This window comes from Syngnathus scovelli, chromosome 22 (assembly GCF_024217435.2).
Source record: "Syngnathus scovelli strain Florida chromosome 22, RoL_Ssco_1.2, whole genome shotgun sequence".
NCBI lineage: Eukaryota > Metazoa > Chordata > Actinopteri > Syngnathiformes > Syngnathidae > Syngnathus > Syngnathus scovelli.
The window spans coordinates 5136342-5154981 of record NC_090868.1 but is presented as its reverse complement, the minus strand read 5'-3'; the positions used below and the strand labels follow the sequence as shown (position 1 = coordinate 5154981).

General features: G+C 44.2%; 1 protein-coding gene across 1 annotated transcript in view; it reads left to right on the top strand.

Annotated features, from left to right (window-relative positions):
• plxna4 (plexin A4) overlaps nucleotides 1-18640 on the top strand; it is a 105918-nt gene that overhangs the window by 58937 nt on the left and 28341 nt on the right. Inside the window, exons 4-5 of the mRNA XM_049761660.2 lie at nucleotides 9425-9553; nucleotides 14420-14520. Coding sequence (XP_049617617.1) covers nucleotides 9425-9553; nucleotides 14420-14520 — 230 coding nt within the window. The remainder of the gene's footprint in view (nucleotides 1-9424; nucleotides 9554-14419; nucleotides 14521-18640) is intronic.

The following is an 18640-nucleotide window of genomic DNA, read 5'->3' as shown; positions in this document are numbered from 1 at the left end:
GGTGTGGCTACGGTTTTGTTTAGCAGCGTTTTTTGGTCAATTCTGTAAAAAAAAAACTCTTTCAGTCTCCGTTTTGAATGTTTGCCACGCACCTTTGATCTCAAGTCTGAACCCTTTGGCGTGTTCTGTCCTTTCCTTTAGTGACAGTAGCTTTGTCCGACCAATTGGCTTTGCAAGCTAATGTCATTGATACTTGGACTACATGTCACATTGATTGCAATGCCCCTGATCCTGAGTTACCCCAAAAAAATGGTACTCAAGCAGGAATACTGTTGGGAGTTATTCACTTGAAATGTTGTGTAGAACCAAAGAAATTCCCATTCCCGAATAGATTTCCCAAAACAATACAATCTACCGCGATATTAGTCGTCCTTTGTAAAATCGCGGTGAGGTCATTTCCCTCCTTGCTTAGTTAACCCTTCCCATTCTCTTGACTGATTTCTCCTTAAAAAAAGAAAATGGTGCAGTTTTTGCCCGGTAGTGCTAATAATAATGTTCATATCAGCAAGTAATTACAGTTCCTTCAATAGAGACTTAATCCACGTATGCCCGCTCTGTTATCAGGCACCATACCGGTGCAGCTTTGGAGGAATGCCCATAGGAAAGGCCCAAATTGCGAGACACTTGATATTTAATGCACCCACATATTTTTCACACAAACAGTATCTCTCTCACTTGACGCTCACATTTAATCACTATGACGTATGATTAGAAGTAGCCATGAATCGCCAGACCCAGACAGACCCCCTGTGACCCCTCAACCACCTCATCAAAATGCTAAAGAGCTGGAGACGGATAGGGAAGCTAATCCTCTCACCTGTTCCAGTCCTGGAGTCCTCATCTCTGGCCGTAGACCCCCTGGACACATGTGCTTTGTTATGGTGGGAAGTCAAGGAACCGTGGTAAAATCCTGAGCCCACAGGAGGTAGAAATGAGAGTTTTCCAGCAGAGCAAAGGAAATGAGAATAAATTGCAGCACAACACAGTGGTCTAACAATTTAATTGGTTGCCTCATCAAGAGACCGTACGCACCTCGACAATATTAGACTTAATAATACGACTAATGCTCAATCGCAGTTGTTCATGCCTATGAAATCACTACACATCGGCTCTATCATCGTTCAAGCATCCCGAATACGATGCGTGTAATTTAATTTTCTGTGGAGCAGCATAATATACTATCTTACGCATCCACCAAGAAATCAAACTAGCCTGTGTCCTAATTACACGTCCCAGTTGATGACTCTTTTGTAAACAATTACTTCTCCCAGCTCGGGTTTCCTAGTCGTCTTATCGTCCGCTCTTTGTTTCGCCGTCCAACATCTGCGAGTTGTCGTAAACCCGCTCAAGTGAGGCCGCTTAAGAAAACCCGATAAATCAGCTCGGCGTCGTTGTCGCTCCGAACATGAACGTCATAATAACACAAGAGATGATTTAGTCATTATGCGCGACACTTTCTGCATCGGAATGATGAAAGAGATGCGGCGTAAGGCGATGAATGGGATTTTAGTTTGTGTGGCAGTGTGTTATCTTTCCAACTCACACTGAAGAATGCGGCATCAATGCCAAGGCTGAGGCTGTGCATCCATAAAGCGGCGACAGCAGGAAGATGAAAGGCCGAGGGTGATCCGGGTCAGGAAAAACTGTCAGGTTCATAAATATCACTTTAGGGGTTACATGCCCTCAATACTTTGAGAGGATTGTGTCATCAGTAGTCACATGACTCAACTTGATTCAACTCACTGAGGGACTTACTGACTAATAGCCAATTTACCAAAATAATTACATACTAATGAGATCTGAATGTGATTGGTATTCTCAATCTCCTCCAGTTCGTCTTTTCCGACAAAGTTTACCGCGGTGATCTCACTTCAATCTTCCTCGTTTGTATGCTGCCAGAGTCGATCCGGATTTATCTGTTTGGACAAACACGTCTGTGGGAAACATGGCAGACAGCCGCTTTTGTAATCTTCTTGGTGCGGAAAAATGTTTGACTGGTGATGTCTTGACTAAACATGCATTTTCCGACAATATGCTAACTCCCGTGTGTCGGCATCCCTTTTTGCATCATAGTATGTGTGGTTTGTTCCTCAGAGCTACGAGTGGGCGTCTATGGGATAGTTCCCATCAGCCCCCCGTATTGCTTTGGAATCTCTCTTTCGCTAGCTCAACCCCCCACCCCCCCTCCCCTCCCAGATGAGTCGGAGCAGAGATGAAAAGCTTTCAGGAATGCTGGCAGACAGGCAGTGCTTTGCAGTAATCTAACCTGGGGAGGATGAAAGCCGGCTGGGAAGCTGGGACTGAAGGGGGGGGTTGATAGGCGAGGTGTAAGGTGAGAGGATGAGAACGATGGCGTGAAGTTTTGGGAAAGAGGGGCTGCTTAGTCAGAGGAGAAGGGATTGTGTGGAGAAAAATGGTTGTAAAGGTAACCATTAAATCAGTCACTGGCAGCCCAGTTAAAATTTGACGTCTTTATCCGTCAATGGGAGTGAATGTTACTTGTGAATGACTTTCGGAAAGAAGCTGCCCTTGTGGTCTGACTTTTTAAAACCTTGGCCCAAACCTGTCAAACCTTCATGTAGCATGTTTTTGGTTTGCATAAGCCTATCTGGCTGTTATTAACTTCACGCAACAATGGTCAATTGGACACCTCGCGCTTGATTTAAGTTTGCCTAGTCGACTATAATACAGACAACGGAGGTGGTCCTGGTTCAAACGAAGCGAAAACTCAGCAGGAAAATGCCAGGCTGCGTTGGGGTGTTGTAATTACGGTAAATTTGGAGGGGGCTGACACGCGGCGTAATTGCGGCTGTCACACGGCGAAGTTCAAACTTCACTCGGTGGAACAAACCCAATTGCGACAGCGCTGGCTGAACACTGGAGTGGCGTCGAGTGCGACGCCGTTGTCACTCAAAATGCAGTCGGTTGAGGGAGCGCACTTTTTTTTTCTTCTTTAAATCGTAACGTAGGGGGAGCGGGCCTGTCTCCTGCGTGACAAATCCTTCCTCGTTCACCTTGTACTTGTGGCGCGGCAATGAGCGCGGCGGCGCACCCCAGCGAAGCGCTTCCCTACCTAATTGAAATTTGGAGGTATAAGAGGATTTCAACACAACACCAGCTGACAGTCCCCATTCACGGAATATCCTCTTAGACTTCTTTCTCTCTTCTGCGTGTCTGTGTATGTCTCTCAGAGAGAAAGAATGAACTTTTATCTGTCTTTGAGCGTTAGCAGAAGCTTACGGCCCCCGCTATCCGCTATTTGGTGCGTCGCGGTTCCCCTCGTCGCGGTTCTCGTCGTCGTGACTCCCGTCATCGCTTTACCTTGTTGATATAAGTCGCTGTCAAGGATTCAAAATGGAGTCTGGGAAGGTAAACAATCCCTGCGGTTTTAGTCACATTATTGGTGATAAAGGTTTTTTCATGATTTATCTCAAGGTCATACTTTGATACCACAAAAAAAAACAGGCATTTGAAGAGGGGTGTGCAGACTTTTTATATCTACTTATATACACTTTATAAAACAATTTTTTCCTTTTACATTTTTCTAAGGAAGGGATGTCAAACTCATTTTTTGTTGCGGGCCACATCGTAGTTATGGTTTCCCTCGTGGGGCCATTAATACAATATTTACAATTTACAATTAATATCTTATGTATTATCACATACAGACAACAGAATCCAGAATAAAAAAGGAACAATTTTCTAATTTAATTTTAAAGTGGGATTTTAATATATATTTTTTTTTTGCAATATCTCACTGGAAGATAATTTACAATTTTGGTATTTTAACAAGAAACATTCAGTTGACATAGTGCGAGTTGCCTTTGCGAACCACATAAGATGATTTGGTGGGCCAGATCCAGCCCCCGGGCCTTGAGTTTAACACCAATGTGCTTCTACTGTGGAAGCTAAGAAGCTATCACACCTTACAGAACAACCTCGAATGTTTATATTCACAATATTATTTTGGAAATTGCATTATACTGACAACAGCCTTCCAAAGCGGTTTATCGTCATCGCACGCTTGCACGCTCCTTTTATTTGTTGACTCATCTTTGTGATTAGATAAGCAACCACGCTGAAACAACACACTTGATTATTTCAAACCATGCACAATGCATAACTTAGGTGCTACAGTGTAAAGCACGGGCGTGAAATTTATATTTGCCCTTGATAGCTAGGTGCTAATTTTAGTAAAGGCAATTTGTGGAATGTATTTAACGCCTTGAATGCATCCTATATTCCTCACTCTTGTTTTTCTATTGTTATTGTGCTCTGTGAATCAACTCGTGCCTTTAGGGGGTTTTACAGCGGTCCCTCCTCTTGTTTTTTTTTTTCTTCACTATTTCCTCACTCTCTGCTTCGCTTTGTACCCGCCGCCCGCCGCTGTGCCAGCAAAGCAATTTTGCACCTCAGTGGGGGGAACAATTCGAACAGTCCAAGTAACGTGCCAGTCTGTTTAATAACATAGTAAAAGCTGGAAAATAGAGAAGCCGAGGAAGGAATACAAAGACGAATCAAGTGGCCTCGGGGCAGGCGACGAGGGAGTGGGGGGGGGATATACGTACGGAGAACACAGGAATCCACACCTGCTTATCTCAGAGGAATTGCCTACAAGGGGCTTTTCTTTTTAATTAGAAACTTTGTAGGCCGAGTCATAAATCACAAAGTGTGTGCGAGCGAACGGGAGGCGGCGGACGTATAAGCTACGAACAAATTCGCACTTAATGACTTTGTGGCTGACTGTGAGCTCAGCACATACGAGTCGTTACATACTCGTTCATGTATGTTCCGAGTAAAATCATTCTTCTAAAACTAGGACAGGTCAGGGATAGCTGTATTGGTGTACAAAGGTTACTGGGACTCTGTCGTAACAAGATCCAGGCTGCTCTCAGACAACGTCTGGGCTGTCAGCTCCCCATCTATTATTCACAGACGCGGTTCTCTCTCGGTAAACTTTCTCTTCTAAATTTGTTCAAGGTTTGTATTCCCTCAACATTTATCTCCAATGAAGTCAATCACACCCTTGAACTTGATGAACCGCTCTGTCGTACTGGTCAACACGGTGAGGATTAGTATCGAGTAGACACAAAAGGCAGAGATAGTCAGCAATTGGGTGGTCTCAAAGTCATGCCCCTCACCTTCCAATTGAAGCCAGGGATGACAATAGGTCATTATCAGGCCGAGAGAGACTCAGCATCCTGTCTGAGTGAGCTGCTGATTGATGGTCTGATGGAGATAAACTGATGGAGGGACATCGTTACATGAAGATGGGTATTGGGGGTGTTTTCTGATCAAAGTCCATCACCAGAGGAGCTCCGGTTCATCTAACATTCCTGCTTCTATTCCCTGTATGTGCATCTCTAGGTCATCACGGGGTCATGAACTCTAGTTCAAAAGAAAATCTGATCCTCCTTTCGTTATGTTCCATCAAACTAGTGGTGGGATGTAGTCGACGTGGAAGAATGGTGGTCTGTCTGTTGTTGCTTAAATGGGAAGAAAACTGTATTTTGATTTGCATTTTTTGGGTCTGAACTCAAAACATTTTGGCCGAGGCAGTGTGGAAAGTTCATCCATGCGTAGCAGTGCAATCGCTAGCACAAGTGCGATATTCCAAATTGGAACATTTTTCTGTGCATAAACTTGGTGGTTAGCGATGCTCAAGCTAGCCCCACACCTCGGAATGACTAAGTTCACAAGTCATGACTGCCGCGTTGCCTGAAAGCCTGACTTGGTCCCTGCGATATTACGGGTGGTGTGAGCCCGCCGACTTGTTTAATGGCTCGAGCAGCACCTCTTGACAATCAGAAGAAAAATGAAACGGTAGAGGAAATAGGAAATAATTGGGTTGAAAGAAAAACATGAATGTGAGTTTTTTTCCCCCCACCTCGGCCAGATATTTGTCGGCATCAAATGAAGGCCGCTACCTGTCACTTCTAACATCCTGCTGTGACTGTAATGAGGCGGATGAAAGGGTGGTATCGAGTGGAATAATAAGGAAATAACATAGAAAGACACAGACTTGACTAATGGAATTGTGCAAATAGTCTGGTGAGATTTCGGAGTGTTTCTCTGAATTTTAGCTCTCGATATTGAGAACCCTATCTGGCTCCGTTCTCATGCTAAAGGTGTTTGGTGTTTTCAAATTGTTCCACATCAGCATGCGTTGATAGACTGCAGCACAGTCCTGGAACAGAAACGGGCCCTTCCACTAACTTGTTGGAAGCGTAAAATTATCGGAATTGTCTCTGCCAACTCCCAAAACGACAAGCCAAACTTTGCATTTGGCACAACGGACCACGTCCATTTAACGACTTAGGAAACGTGGTCTGGAAATAATGAAAAGCACGAGTATTCTTTTCTCGCCAAAGGAACCGTGTACCTGCAGGGGGTCCAGTCAAACTGACACCTGTGCTGCAAGGAGATAGACGAACACGACGGAGAGGTGTGAAGCCCCCCCTCACCACCTCCTTCCCGACTACTCCCAAATGCTCTGAGGCAGCGATAACAGGCGGACCTGCCACTCACCTCTTTGGAGCTAAGCGAGGGCGAGGCCGAGAGAGGAATCAGTTGGGAAGCCTCCAGACATATGTCCCCTTTCACGTCCAACACCATCAGCCCTCTCGGTAATACTCTAGTTCCTTCTCCTCAGCTCTCAGCATGGGGATGAGGTTAGATTAGCAGGCCGTATGGACCTGGGGGCTAACTACTAGCACACCTTGAATGCCACGGCGGTCAGTCAACAAGCCAGGGGTTCCCCCGCAGCTTTCGTTGGCTTGGTGTCAGATCCCACATGAGAAGTGATGGAAACCTTGGTCTACGAATTTTTTACCTTTTACAAATAACAGCCATAAAGGTCATATTTTCTTCTTAGCTTCTTAGGTTTAGCTATTAGCTAATTGTGTGACATTTTGGCGCTATACCCACAGATTAATGTCAAAGCAACCACGAGTCCATCTTCCCTGAAGCTACACGTCGCTAGTATTTTGTTCCAGCCACGATTGACGCCGTGAAATGAATCCAGGTTTTTTTCTCCTATGTATTTTTATTGAGCCGGGTAAATTCTGGCAATCAGACCACCACTATTGTATCGCTGTCATAATGAAGGGAACGTGTGAAGAGACACGTCGTCGTTACGCGGTGGCCGTGTGTTGTTTTTCCTTCCCTCCTCCTTCACAGTCAGTGTTCCACCCTGTCGTCTGCCTGACTGACATACTGTGTTTGCTTGACAAAGTTGCTTGAAACAATCATCAGGTGGTTTGGTTAAGCTGCCAAAAGTGGATCCTTTCATGGCAGAGGATTTTTCTTAAAGGGACACATTTCCACTATGCATTGGATCCGTCTGGATTTTTGCAGAGTTCATGCTAAACTGAAATATCTGTACGACTTTATTCTGGTTGATGAGTGAGATTCCGCCCTTTCCCAGCCATGACCTTGGATGGCATTCCCGTCCAGCCCACGTACCTCGCCGCAGTTGCTTGCCCCCAGGTCAGAGCAGTGATACTTTACTCAGCACTTCATTCCGTGTTCCAAATATGGAGGTGTTAGCTGCCATTGTGCCATGCTTAGCACACTGCTTAACTGTGTGACCACAACCCCTCACAGAATCCATATTCCATTGACGAGCAAGCACGCCATCCCGCTCTACGGTTATTGTTTGGTTGTCGGCTCAGCGTTGCGCCAGGAGCCCGCGGCAAATTGATTCCGCGCAGAGTCCGAGGAAGTTTCCAGTGTGCTTTTTTGTGGCATTCACTGCCAAAATGTAGACGCAGCGAGAGGGTAATCCCGTGGCTTTCGCTTCTCTGACTGCATAGCGCCTTCTGCTAGCTGGTAAACCCGCTGAGCGTGAGATGAAACACTCACTCTGTCCTCGGTATTATTATTCTCATTGAAGGCTAAAAAAATGGCCATCCGTACAAGTGGTGTCATTTTTTTTTTTTTTTTTTCTGTTGTCAGTATGTCACACATTCTGTATTTAAAGTCGCTGAAAGCCAGGAAAGAATTTATTTCTTGTTTTTGCGCAAGTCATTCATTGTGGTTATTGCTTCTACAACAAGGCGGGTTAACAGTAGATGGTCAGAATGTCTCCCACACAGTCTGGTCTCCTCTGTGCTAACATCATTAGCATGTTTGCATGCGCGTGTTCACTCAGCGTTTCATACATGTTTACACTCATTAGTAGGTGTCAATCAGGGGCCAAATGGATCTCTCACCTTCCCCAACCGCTCTGAGACAAAATGAAGTCAACCCGGCAGCGGAGGCCTATTGTGTCACGCTAATGTGATAGCGGAGATTAGCATTGTAATCCATTTAGCATAAAGCGGCTAATCCCCTTCATTGCCGTCGAAACGGAATCAGATAATGTTGGCTACCACCACCGTGGCTGCTTTAATGATTGTTGGCTGATGAAACATTAATGGTAGGATATATTAATTATGACAATGAAACATGGATGGCAGCTCACGATCAATGGCCTTGAAGGGGAGACACGTAAACCCGGTTTGCAACTTGCCTCATTGCTATAAAATCGTGTTTATGACTACAATAAAATTCATACACCTGCTTCCTATTAGTCCACTGGCATTTGAATCCATCTTTCTACCCACCAAGTCCCAAGGAGGCTTGTTGCTGGACACAGCATTCTCTCCTGTGTCTTGCTTGTGTTGCGGCATTCAGTTTATATGCGGGTGCTTCCTTTTTGAATACCCCAGTAGCCATTTCTTCTCGCATTATATAATTATCCAAAAATTAACAAATTGACTGCCAGCCTAGTAAAAAAAAGATTATTTGACGTCTATAGCCATCAATGGCAGTGAATGAGTTAAACTGTTTAAAAATCCCCCAAAAAACATCAGATGTAGTAACACTATGCTGACTGAAACAGAGTGTCGTTATGGGTGTATATGATAATTAATCATGGAGGGACTCACCTCCCCACAACCATATGCTTCGCGTCCAATTATGTTCCCGCCGCTTACCTGCAAAGCCCACAGAGAAGAAACGAGCTACAGTCATCAGAACTTTAACAAGGCTCTGTTTCACACCTGTCCATAATCCCGGGTGTCCAAAAACTGCGATGTGGTTCCGGAGGATGCGGAATCGTGACCATCGGAAAAACTAGCATTATTTTCTGCTGAGTAAGCAAACTGTGATCAGGAAATCAACAGACAGCATGCACCTAATGATCTTTTGAGGTATTCTTTTTTGTCTTCTGTGCTAGCACGTGTTCAAATTTGTTATCCTTGGGTGTAGCATAGTAGGTCAACAAGTGTTGGTGTCAATCCCCAAATCCACTGAGAAACTCCATCCAAGGATTATCCCTCAGGCAATCCTCTGTTGTTGTAGGGTCCGTCGTAACACCTCGACTTTAGCGGCATAACGGATAAAATGTACAATTCTGATGGATTATATGCTCTCATTGCAGATCCGAGTGGACGGCTCTTCACGGGCCCTGCAGTACGAGACGGTTCAGGCGGTGGAAAGTGGTCCGGTCCTCCGCGACATGGCCTTCTCCTCGGATCATCACTACCTTTACGTCATGTCCGAGACCCAGGTAAGATGCTCAGTTTATCACGACAAAAATAGTCCATGTTGGTATATGGATGAAATATAATGATCTGGAGTGAATCAAAGTTGAGTATTAGGGAGCGAGGCAGGTGTTTGTGTTGTTCACAGTGTTGAATTCTGAAATGTGGAGCAAAATAGCAGCACTCTGCCTAATGGACGCCAGCACCGAGAGGCTGTGTATACATCCATCAGGGTGAAAATAGCTAAGTTTGGACATGTGACTCAGCGTTCATGTTACTCTCAGTGGTTTTGATCTGTCCATACCTAAGCTTTGGACTGTGTGTGAATTGTTTTGCATATAAATGTCCGAGATTATACAGATAACATTCAAATTGGATTAAACATGAAAATGTGGACCTCAATGCAGAAACAGGGAGCGAGTGCCGAGGCGGAGACCATTTAGGATTCCATTTTGTCATGGAATCCAATTATCAGTTCTGCAAATCTGTTAACCAGCAGAATTAGATTCCTTACTCCTTTCTCGGAATTTAGCATCTATAATTGGGCTCCAAGAAGAAGACACTGTATCGCATTAAAAATGATTACCATTTCTTAATTTCCAACTTTGTGTTCAATTCCCTTACGTCCCATATCGGGTTACAAATTTAGCCACTTCAATTAGTGCTTATTGGAACAATAAACATTAAGTGATTGTGGCTGTCCAGTTTGGCAGTGGGAGTGGCTTCAGAGTAATTAGTCTATTAGCCTAGTTAAAGTGTGGTCGGTCCCAAGTGATTTAGGAGGCACATCTGGGAATACTCAAACAACACTCACTGAAAGTATTATCAACTTAGGTTGCACGCAAACAAGAACTCGCAGGACTGATGCGGCAAACTGAATTAAAAGCAGTCGGAGCCATCAATAAGACTCCATGCTGCGTTCAGGCTCGGGACCGAGACAGAACGAAGAAGCAGTCCGCAACAGGGGGCCGAGAACAGAGCAGGTCGATTGAGCTCCGCCCCCACCCACTGTTCTTAGCACACCCTTGGAACGTCCTCTTCTGATTCAGTGATGCCAGGTTTGTAGCCAGTGGAGGGGCAAAGGGTTTGACTCATTTGCTTTGACCCCTGTTGAGTCAATTTTGTGGCGAAAGTCCAGAATGCAAAGGTCATTGCCCAGCTGACCAATAGACGTAGTTTAAATGAGGTAGGAATCAGTCTTGGACATGTTGAAGGACATCTAGAAATGACCTAGATAACCCCAAAATGGTAGCTTGAATCCAAAATGGCCGACCTCCTGTTTCATTGTTTTGTTCTCACTAAAATAAAAATTCTACCAATTGTAACTCTGTGCGTTAAATATGACTGTACCTCACACCAGAAATATTTGGTAGCTGTCGGGCTTTCTCGCTACCGCTCTGGTTGCGCTCAATTATTGATATTCCTTGTAGCAAATGCAGATCAGTAAGTGTGAATTATTGAGATTGTGTACTGTGCTGGGGTGAGATCGTTCAAAGTCAACCGCTTCCCTCTCCCGGGAGAAATCCGACATCTAATTTGAGGCAGACTCAAAGCTGTTTAGTGTCAGTAGTCTTTCATTTTTGCTGGACTCGTGAAGGTGTTTCGATGTGGCACCGCAGTTCGGTGTAACAAGGAACCGGAATGCAGGCGCAGGCGCGTGTCAACCCGGCAAGACGGGCGACGTTGGAGTCGGCTAACTCAAGTCGGGGAAGTTTTACCTTTTGTCCTCCCTTTAATGGCCTCTCATTGTGTGCTTCCCTCAACTCATCTCCCGTCTGCAGATTCACACAAGATGAAACTGCTTTCACACACAATTTGAAAGCAGGAGCAGACACGGGAGCTTTATGAGGCGATGCCTGCGGAATGTTTGACGCAGTCGAAATGGTTGAGATGAAGGTCATTGTCCAGATATTTTATGCGAGGAGAGCGTTGAATGTCTTTGTTGTTTATGACCGGATTAAGATGCAGATAGGTGGCTGTCGAGTAAAAGCCATTTTTAAAATTTTGCCGGAATACTTTCCAAGAATGAACAAGCAACAAACAAAGCAAAATAAAAACTCTTCCCAGTCAAGCGTCTTTTGACCGTAAAGATAACCAAAAATGATTGATCCCATCCCAATCGTTTGTCACGCCGTAATGGTCCCGACGGCGGGATGGATGCCTTCCTCATTTGACCTTTTCGAGATGTCAAGCGAAAACAATAATACACGTGCGGTCGCCGGGGTCTGTTCCCGTGAGCCGATTTATGATATGAAACCAGCGCTTAGCGGATTGAGTGGCATACCAAGCGTGACGGAGGTTGGATGGTGGGTATGAGCGATCTGTGCTGTGGAATTATTCACTCATTTCCTGCTGCTTAGTACAACAGAATGCGGTGGATATGAAAAGTCTACACACCCCTGTTCAAATGCTTTTTTGTCATATATAAAATGACACCAAGTTGAAACCTTTTGAATAGTTTACCTATAACCCGTGCCGACTAATTGAAAAGAAAATATTCACCAAAGTGAAAGTAAAAAGTGTAGTTGCAAAAGTGTGCACACCCTCTTATAGTAACTGGAGATGTGCTCAGTATTAACCAATCGCATTCAAACTGATTCGAAATGGGAGTCATCACACACTTTTCATCATCCTAAATAAAGTTCAGATGTTCTAGTAAGCTTTTCACAACATTTTTTTTCCGCTTTTTATTCGAAGCCTAATTGGTGGTTGTTTGAGAAGATTTGAGCAGTAGAGTTGTGTTTAATATCGGCACTGATGGAAGCGTAGCTGGTGATTAATTCTGATCTCCATGACGTGCTGTCGTGATAACGGTGGGTTGTCCATTATTATTCTCATCCATCGTCGCCGATATAAATAATCATTTCATTGTGATTGTAGCTGATCCTCCGGCAATAATGAACAGTGAGATATCTAATTGGAGACGTGCGCTACATATACATTACACGCACAGCTGGGGGGCTGTTGCTACATTACACAGCGTACATTTAACTTCATTATCTTATTATTTCCTCGCTCGTCACCCGGCTCAAGCTGAGGATCACTTTTAGCATTTGTTGCTTTGCTGCAGGTGCAATGTGTTTAATTACAAGTTAGAGATAAAGAAGATTTAATAGATGATCACGTCTCCCAGTGCGGGTTGAGGCGCGGGGCAGTGGTATCGTGTCAGGAGTGAGACAGAGAGTGGAATTGTCTCAATGTTCCTCAATTTTCAGCATTACACCGCCATTATGTCACGTCTTCACACATTAAGGCTTCAAGACTTCTTTTAAAAGCCTGATTATGTTCCATTTCTGCCTACTGTGCGGAAAAGAGGCAGACGGAGTCGTGGCTGTAATGGCAGGAAAGTGTTTATGCCCGCTATGATCTGATAGCGCCACTTCGGTGGCACAAAGACGGCCTCTGGAAAAAAAAAACGTTTTGTGATAGGAACATCGTCGCTGAATGAATATGAAAAACCAAGCTCCGGAACCGAGGGTTGACTTTGCCGGGGCATCTGAATGTGTGCCCTCAAGTGGGCACATCTGCCAGCGACCAAGTGTTAAATTATAAAGATATGGCGGCCATTGTTTGCGGCGGTTCTGACTGGCTGATCTCGGCATAACAAAGCTCAGGATGAGATGACGCGTGCTGGGAGATTTGGGTTTCATAGCCGCTCGTGATAAGACCGCCAACATGCACGAGCGACACAATGGTCTTTTTTTTTTTGCGTCGGACCCCTCTTGTGCATTGAGCGTCAGTGTCACGATTCCATCTCAAGCTTTATCTGTCTAATGCAAATAGGCCTCTGCGCAGCAGGAGGTGGCAAAACACACCAGTTGCTTCACGCTCAACACGCTGAGATGCACCCCCATTGTTTTTCATGTAATAACATGCAGCACTCTTGACTTTGACAAGGAGAGACACTCCCCTCTTGCGAATCCAGAATCCGCTCAGCTGTAAGCAAGCGTGAGTGTGTTTGTGGAAAAGAGCCAGGTAGTGGAGTGTACTTTTTTGTTTCTACAGTCAGACATCTGCTGTGTCTACATTAAACAGACATGTTGGAATTTCAGTGGCAGAGGAAGTAGTGTGCTGTTCAAAGTGGTACGCTTAGCCCCGTACGTCACAACGACCTTGAGTATGACAAGTCTGTGTGATAGTAAAGTTGAAAATCAATAATAAGTAACAGGTTTGGAATCCAGGTCCAGACAGTAGAACTTTACCATAGTGCTTCTAATCAATCAGCAGGTGAACGAGATAGTTTCCAGAAGCTTGTTGACCTTCCACCTCGGTTGATTAGAAGCACTTGTGACTCAAAACTGTGGCAGGGTTTTTACTTTCTGGATCTGGATTCGACATCTCTGATAAGTAGCTAAGGGCAAGGGTCAGGGTCAGAGTCTTGTAAAAATCCATCAAAACAGGATTCCGAACAGACCCGTCCCAGGTCCCTGAGAACCGGCAAAGCGCAAGGCTTTTCTCGCAACCCTTTGCCGACCTGGCCTTGCTTTTGTAGCGACTGAGCGACAGCGGTCACCCGCCCGGTGACGGCTCATTAATCAAAAAGTGCCAGCGACACCTGTTAATGGCGGATGCTGTCGCCATGGCAACAAGAACAGGCAACAGAGCTGCCCCTAGCCCTTAGCGCTCAGTTAACGGAGGACAAAGGCAGTCGGGCATTATTTATAGACAAGATCTATCTCACCGGCAAGACTTGTATCTAGGGTTGAGCAATGAATCAAATTTGCGATGTAATAGAATGGAATTTTCAAATCATGACTACAATTTAGGAAGGGAAAAAGTAAATATGTCTCTCTTCCTAATTTATGGTTAGGAATTTATCTTTGATTATATCCTAATAGCGCTTAAATTATGACTTTGGGGAATTTAACTGTGCTTTTCGGTGCTTTTTGCAGCTTTCCAGGATGCCAGTGGAAGCTTGCGGTCAATATTCCACCTGTAGCGAATGTCTTGGATCGGGTGACCCTCACTGTGGCTGGTGTGTCCTACACAACACGTAAGTATTACTGCAACATTGATACCTTAAATACTCAAATCCGTTTTTAAAAAACACAAAAGAATAAGAAAGAACAGTAAATTGGGTTTCTGTTGAATGACTAATTTGGGTGTTTGGGGAGGCTGGAACGAATTAATCACATTTCCATTCGTTTGAATGGAAAACAATGATTTGAGATGCTGTCATGGAAAAAGTTCTCAAGGGACTACAGTACTTTCGCTATGAGTTAAACAACATAAAATGATCAAAATCAACCAAGTGACAAAAACTGAGCACACATGTCTAAGATGTTTTAATTATTTGCATCTTGGATGTGTTTGCACACCTAGCATCAAGTAACGAGAGCCTTGTGACAGCATGTAAACGTCCCAATTTGTTCACTTTCCTGCCTATCCCCAATTCAACTTGCCGGTCCGTCCGTTGCCGCTGTCGTCTTTCCATCTGTCGAGCACATTCGCACTCTTTGCCGCCAGCTGTCAAACTCCCGTCTGTCTGTCGGAGTTGGGGGGGGGGGGGGCTCGGTTGGGGGTGGCGCTTGATTTCCCACTCCGCTGTAAATTGAAAATGGCTTTCTCGTGTCAGTGCTAGCCCTTGGGTATAGCATGCGCACATGGCTGTGTGTGAGTGTGTGTTAGTGGCCCACATTTAGCACCTCCATCCCTGCTGGCACTGCGAGGACACGGCGAGGGCAGAGATGTGCGGCGCGGTGGCGAGAGAAGCATATTGACCGAAAACTGCAAGTGCAAAGAAAGATGGGGAGTGAGGCGGGGTGCAAAGAGTAGACAAATAGACGGATGGATGCACGCCAAGGAGGGAGTGAGATGTGAATAGAGTGAGATTAAAAGTAAAACAGAACAAGATTAGACTTTTTTTCTATAAATATAGATTTTTATCAGATACTTGGAATGATCTAAAACAGTAAAAAATATATATATTTTTCTAATATTTTGTAACATTTTATTCTAGTAAATTTCTTAATATTTTAAAAAAAATTGCAGTGTGAAATTTAAGTACAATAAAAGTCGGGGGGATTGAAGGCAAGTTATTATTTTCTTGGAATTGTTGTTTTGGTACTCAATGACTGAACCGTCGTCTGGTGCCAACACTGCCATCTGTTGGCTTGGAGTGTTATTTGCCGGCAAATTGTCGGTAAGTCTCCACTTTTTTTTTTTTTTTTTGTGTGTGTGCGCACGTGTGTGTGCAAGAAGCCCATTAACGCCCTGGACATGCTCCTGGCCATACAGCAAATGGGTGTCCACAGATTGGCCTGTCACACTTAGCCTGATAGAATCTGCTCATCTCCTCAGCCGCCACTTCACACACACACACACACACACACACACACACACACACACACACACACACACACACACACGGAAAATATGTGACCATGCAAGACATTGCAGCATGAAGACATGCGAATAGATACAGGTGCAAACTTGTATGCAAACTTGAGCCGCTTTTAATCATAAATTGGCACCCCCCACCTAAGAACAGCAGGAAGGGTAGCGGCCAAGCTACTTTAAAATGTCATCCCAGATAGTCGTGCTGCTGTTTCCCAATCAACCTTGAAATCACCTCACCGATCTTGAGTGTAAACAGCCTTTTCTTCAGCATAGGCTTTATTTACTCTATAGATCGGCGAGCGGAGCTGCAAGGGGCCGAAGGGGAAGAGGAGAAAAGCAATCGATAGGGAGGAAATCAACAGGAATGGGTGCTGCTGTGTGTGCATCCGTGAAGTCATTGTCCTTGACAAGCACTCGGTGTTTATGTAGAACGGCCCTCAACACTCCCTCCTTGCTTTGACTTTGGAACCACACGCCCCCTCCGCCATCCAATTGAAACGAAAACCTCGCCCGTTTGGCACCTTTTTATTGATGCAAAGTGGTCAAAAGGACAACAGTGTTAGTCATTGTGTTAGTCAATCGCCATTTTGTTCAGAGGATAAAGAATATATGCCTGTGGCTTTTGTTGTATTGTTTGTCTATATGTTGCTGCAGCGGTTGTGTTCATCTCTGTTGGTTAAAGTGTAGCAACAATGCCACGTAAATGCTATTGGTTAGCTCAGCTTTTGCCGTTATCTGTTAGCATTAAGTCCTATTCTCATTATTTGTTTTATGTTTAGTTTAACATAAAACTTCAACAAATACTATTTTAATCCAAGAAATTAATGGATTATACAGATAGTCCTCATCATACGAACGTTTGACTTACAAACGTTTGTAGATACGGGTAAAGCATTGACGGAGCGAGAGAGGGTGCTGCAGGGGCACTGCCCCCCCTGCCTTGAAGTATGCTTGGACTTTCCAGGTGCGAGGCCAAATAATTGACTTTTGGTTATTGAATTGTTTTGTTATTTTGTGGACCTCCTGGGAGTACCATTACCGTATTGAATAAAAATGTAATTATTTTTTAATTTAATTTATCTTTAGACAGTATGTATATAAAAAAAAAAATATATATATATATATATATATATATATATATATATATATAAACAGTACAAGCTATATATTTTATTTATTTATTTATTTATTTATTTAACTAAAATAAAATATTATGAAAATAATTGCATTTATTTATTTATTTAAACCAAATTTAGTATGTCTCGAAATTACAAACTATTCGTCTTACAAAAAGTCTCTACCAAATTGAGGACTACCCGTACAGTATTTTTCATGCTTCGAAATGCTCAATCTGTAATTTTCTACCCCTTTGACATCCGTCCACACTCCAACTCTTCTGCCCATATGCTTGGTGAACGCCCATTCTACTTCCAGTCTGTCAGCTGTCAGTCACGCCAGCGGCTAACTATCCCGTCAAGTCCTCCGTCAAGCGTGACAAGCAGACAGATTGGACGGCGCCTTTGCCTGAGTTGCATTGTCGTCTTATTTCGCATAGACGTGGAGGCGCATCTGCCGTCGCTCTCGAGTGATGCTAATGCTGTGATAATGTGCGCTTAGTAATTGCGATCCGAATCTCTCCCTTTGTCCTGACAATATTCCCACAGTGCTCGTCTATAGGCGTTCCCCTTATCTCCTTCTGTCTACTTGTCCTCATTGCTACCATTTAAATCGGACTTCCCGCGTTTAAGAGCAAATCTGATGTTTACTAATTTTTAGTTCTGTCAAATTTCACCTACGCAGTATATTGACCAAAATATGGACATTAATAAGCAAACAACAAACGGAATCAAACTTCCAAGTCATGCCGCGAGTGAAATTGAAAACGTATTCCCGGAACGCCTCGGCTGCTGTCAGATGAGTAACCTTTTCGGCCAGAAAAAACAAAACCTAATTGGCAGAACCGTCGGATGTTTATTCTCCGCGCCGTTGCCGCCGTTGCCGCCGTTGCTACGTGTTTCGCCGCTCACGCTCATCCGTTACCTCCGCTACCAGTGCTCATTACCGATTTATGCTCATTAAAAACCACCGCCGACTAATTGTGTTGGGTCAGGCTGGAATCAAACACTTGCGTGCTTTGTCAACAAAAAAAGTACCTGAAGGGAAATTTTTCAACTATGAGCAAAATAAACACAGCAGTTCAAACAATCGTTTTTTTGTCCGATTTAATATCACTAATAGCCTTTTCCAAATATTTGAGCCAAGGATGCTCGCAGTCTGATGTGTGTCCAGTCAAGGATGGCCGTCACTGTTTCACATACACATGTAATCTATCAAACAACACTTCCAAGTCAGGTCCATCACTCAGTGTCTGCTTGGAAGCACACACACCTTCACACACCGGCATGAGATAGCAATTCAACGATGAAAACGCGTAATCGCTGACGTGTAGATGACGTGTATTGTATTTGACACGACGCAAAAGAAATCAATATCAGAGGTCACGCTGTGTTTGCATACAGTGTGTATAATTGCCATATTGGTTTTCATAGAAGGGGATCAATATGTCTGGACTGGGTCAATGTGTGTGTGTGTGGTTGTTTGGCGCACTCAAAACACATGAAAGTGCACCATATACATCCTATATGGTGTGTGTGTTTGTGTGTGTGTGTGTTTTGTTTTACAAACTTCATCTATTACGACTGGTCGTATGACCATTTCATCAAAGATGCAAGTTGGTGTGTTTTCATCTCACTGATAGAAGGATGCATTGCTTC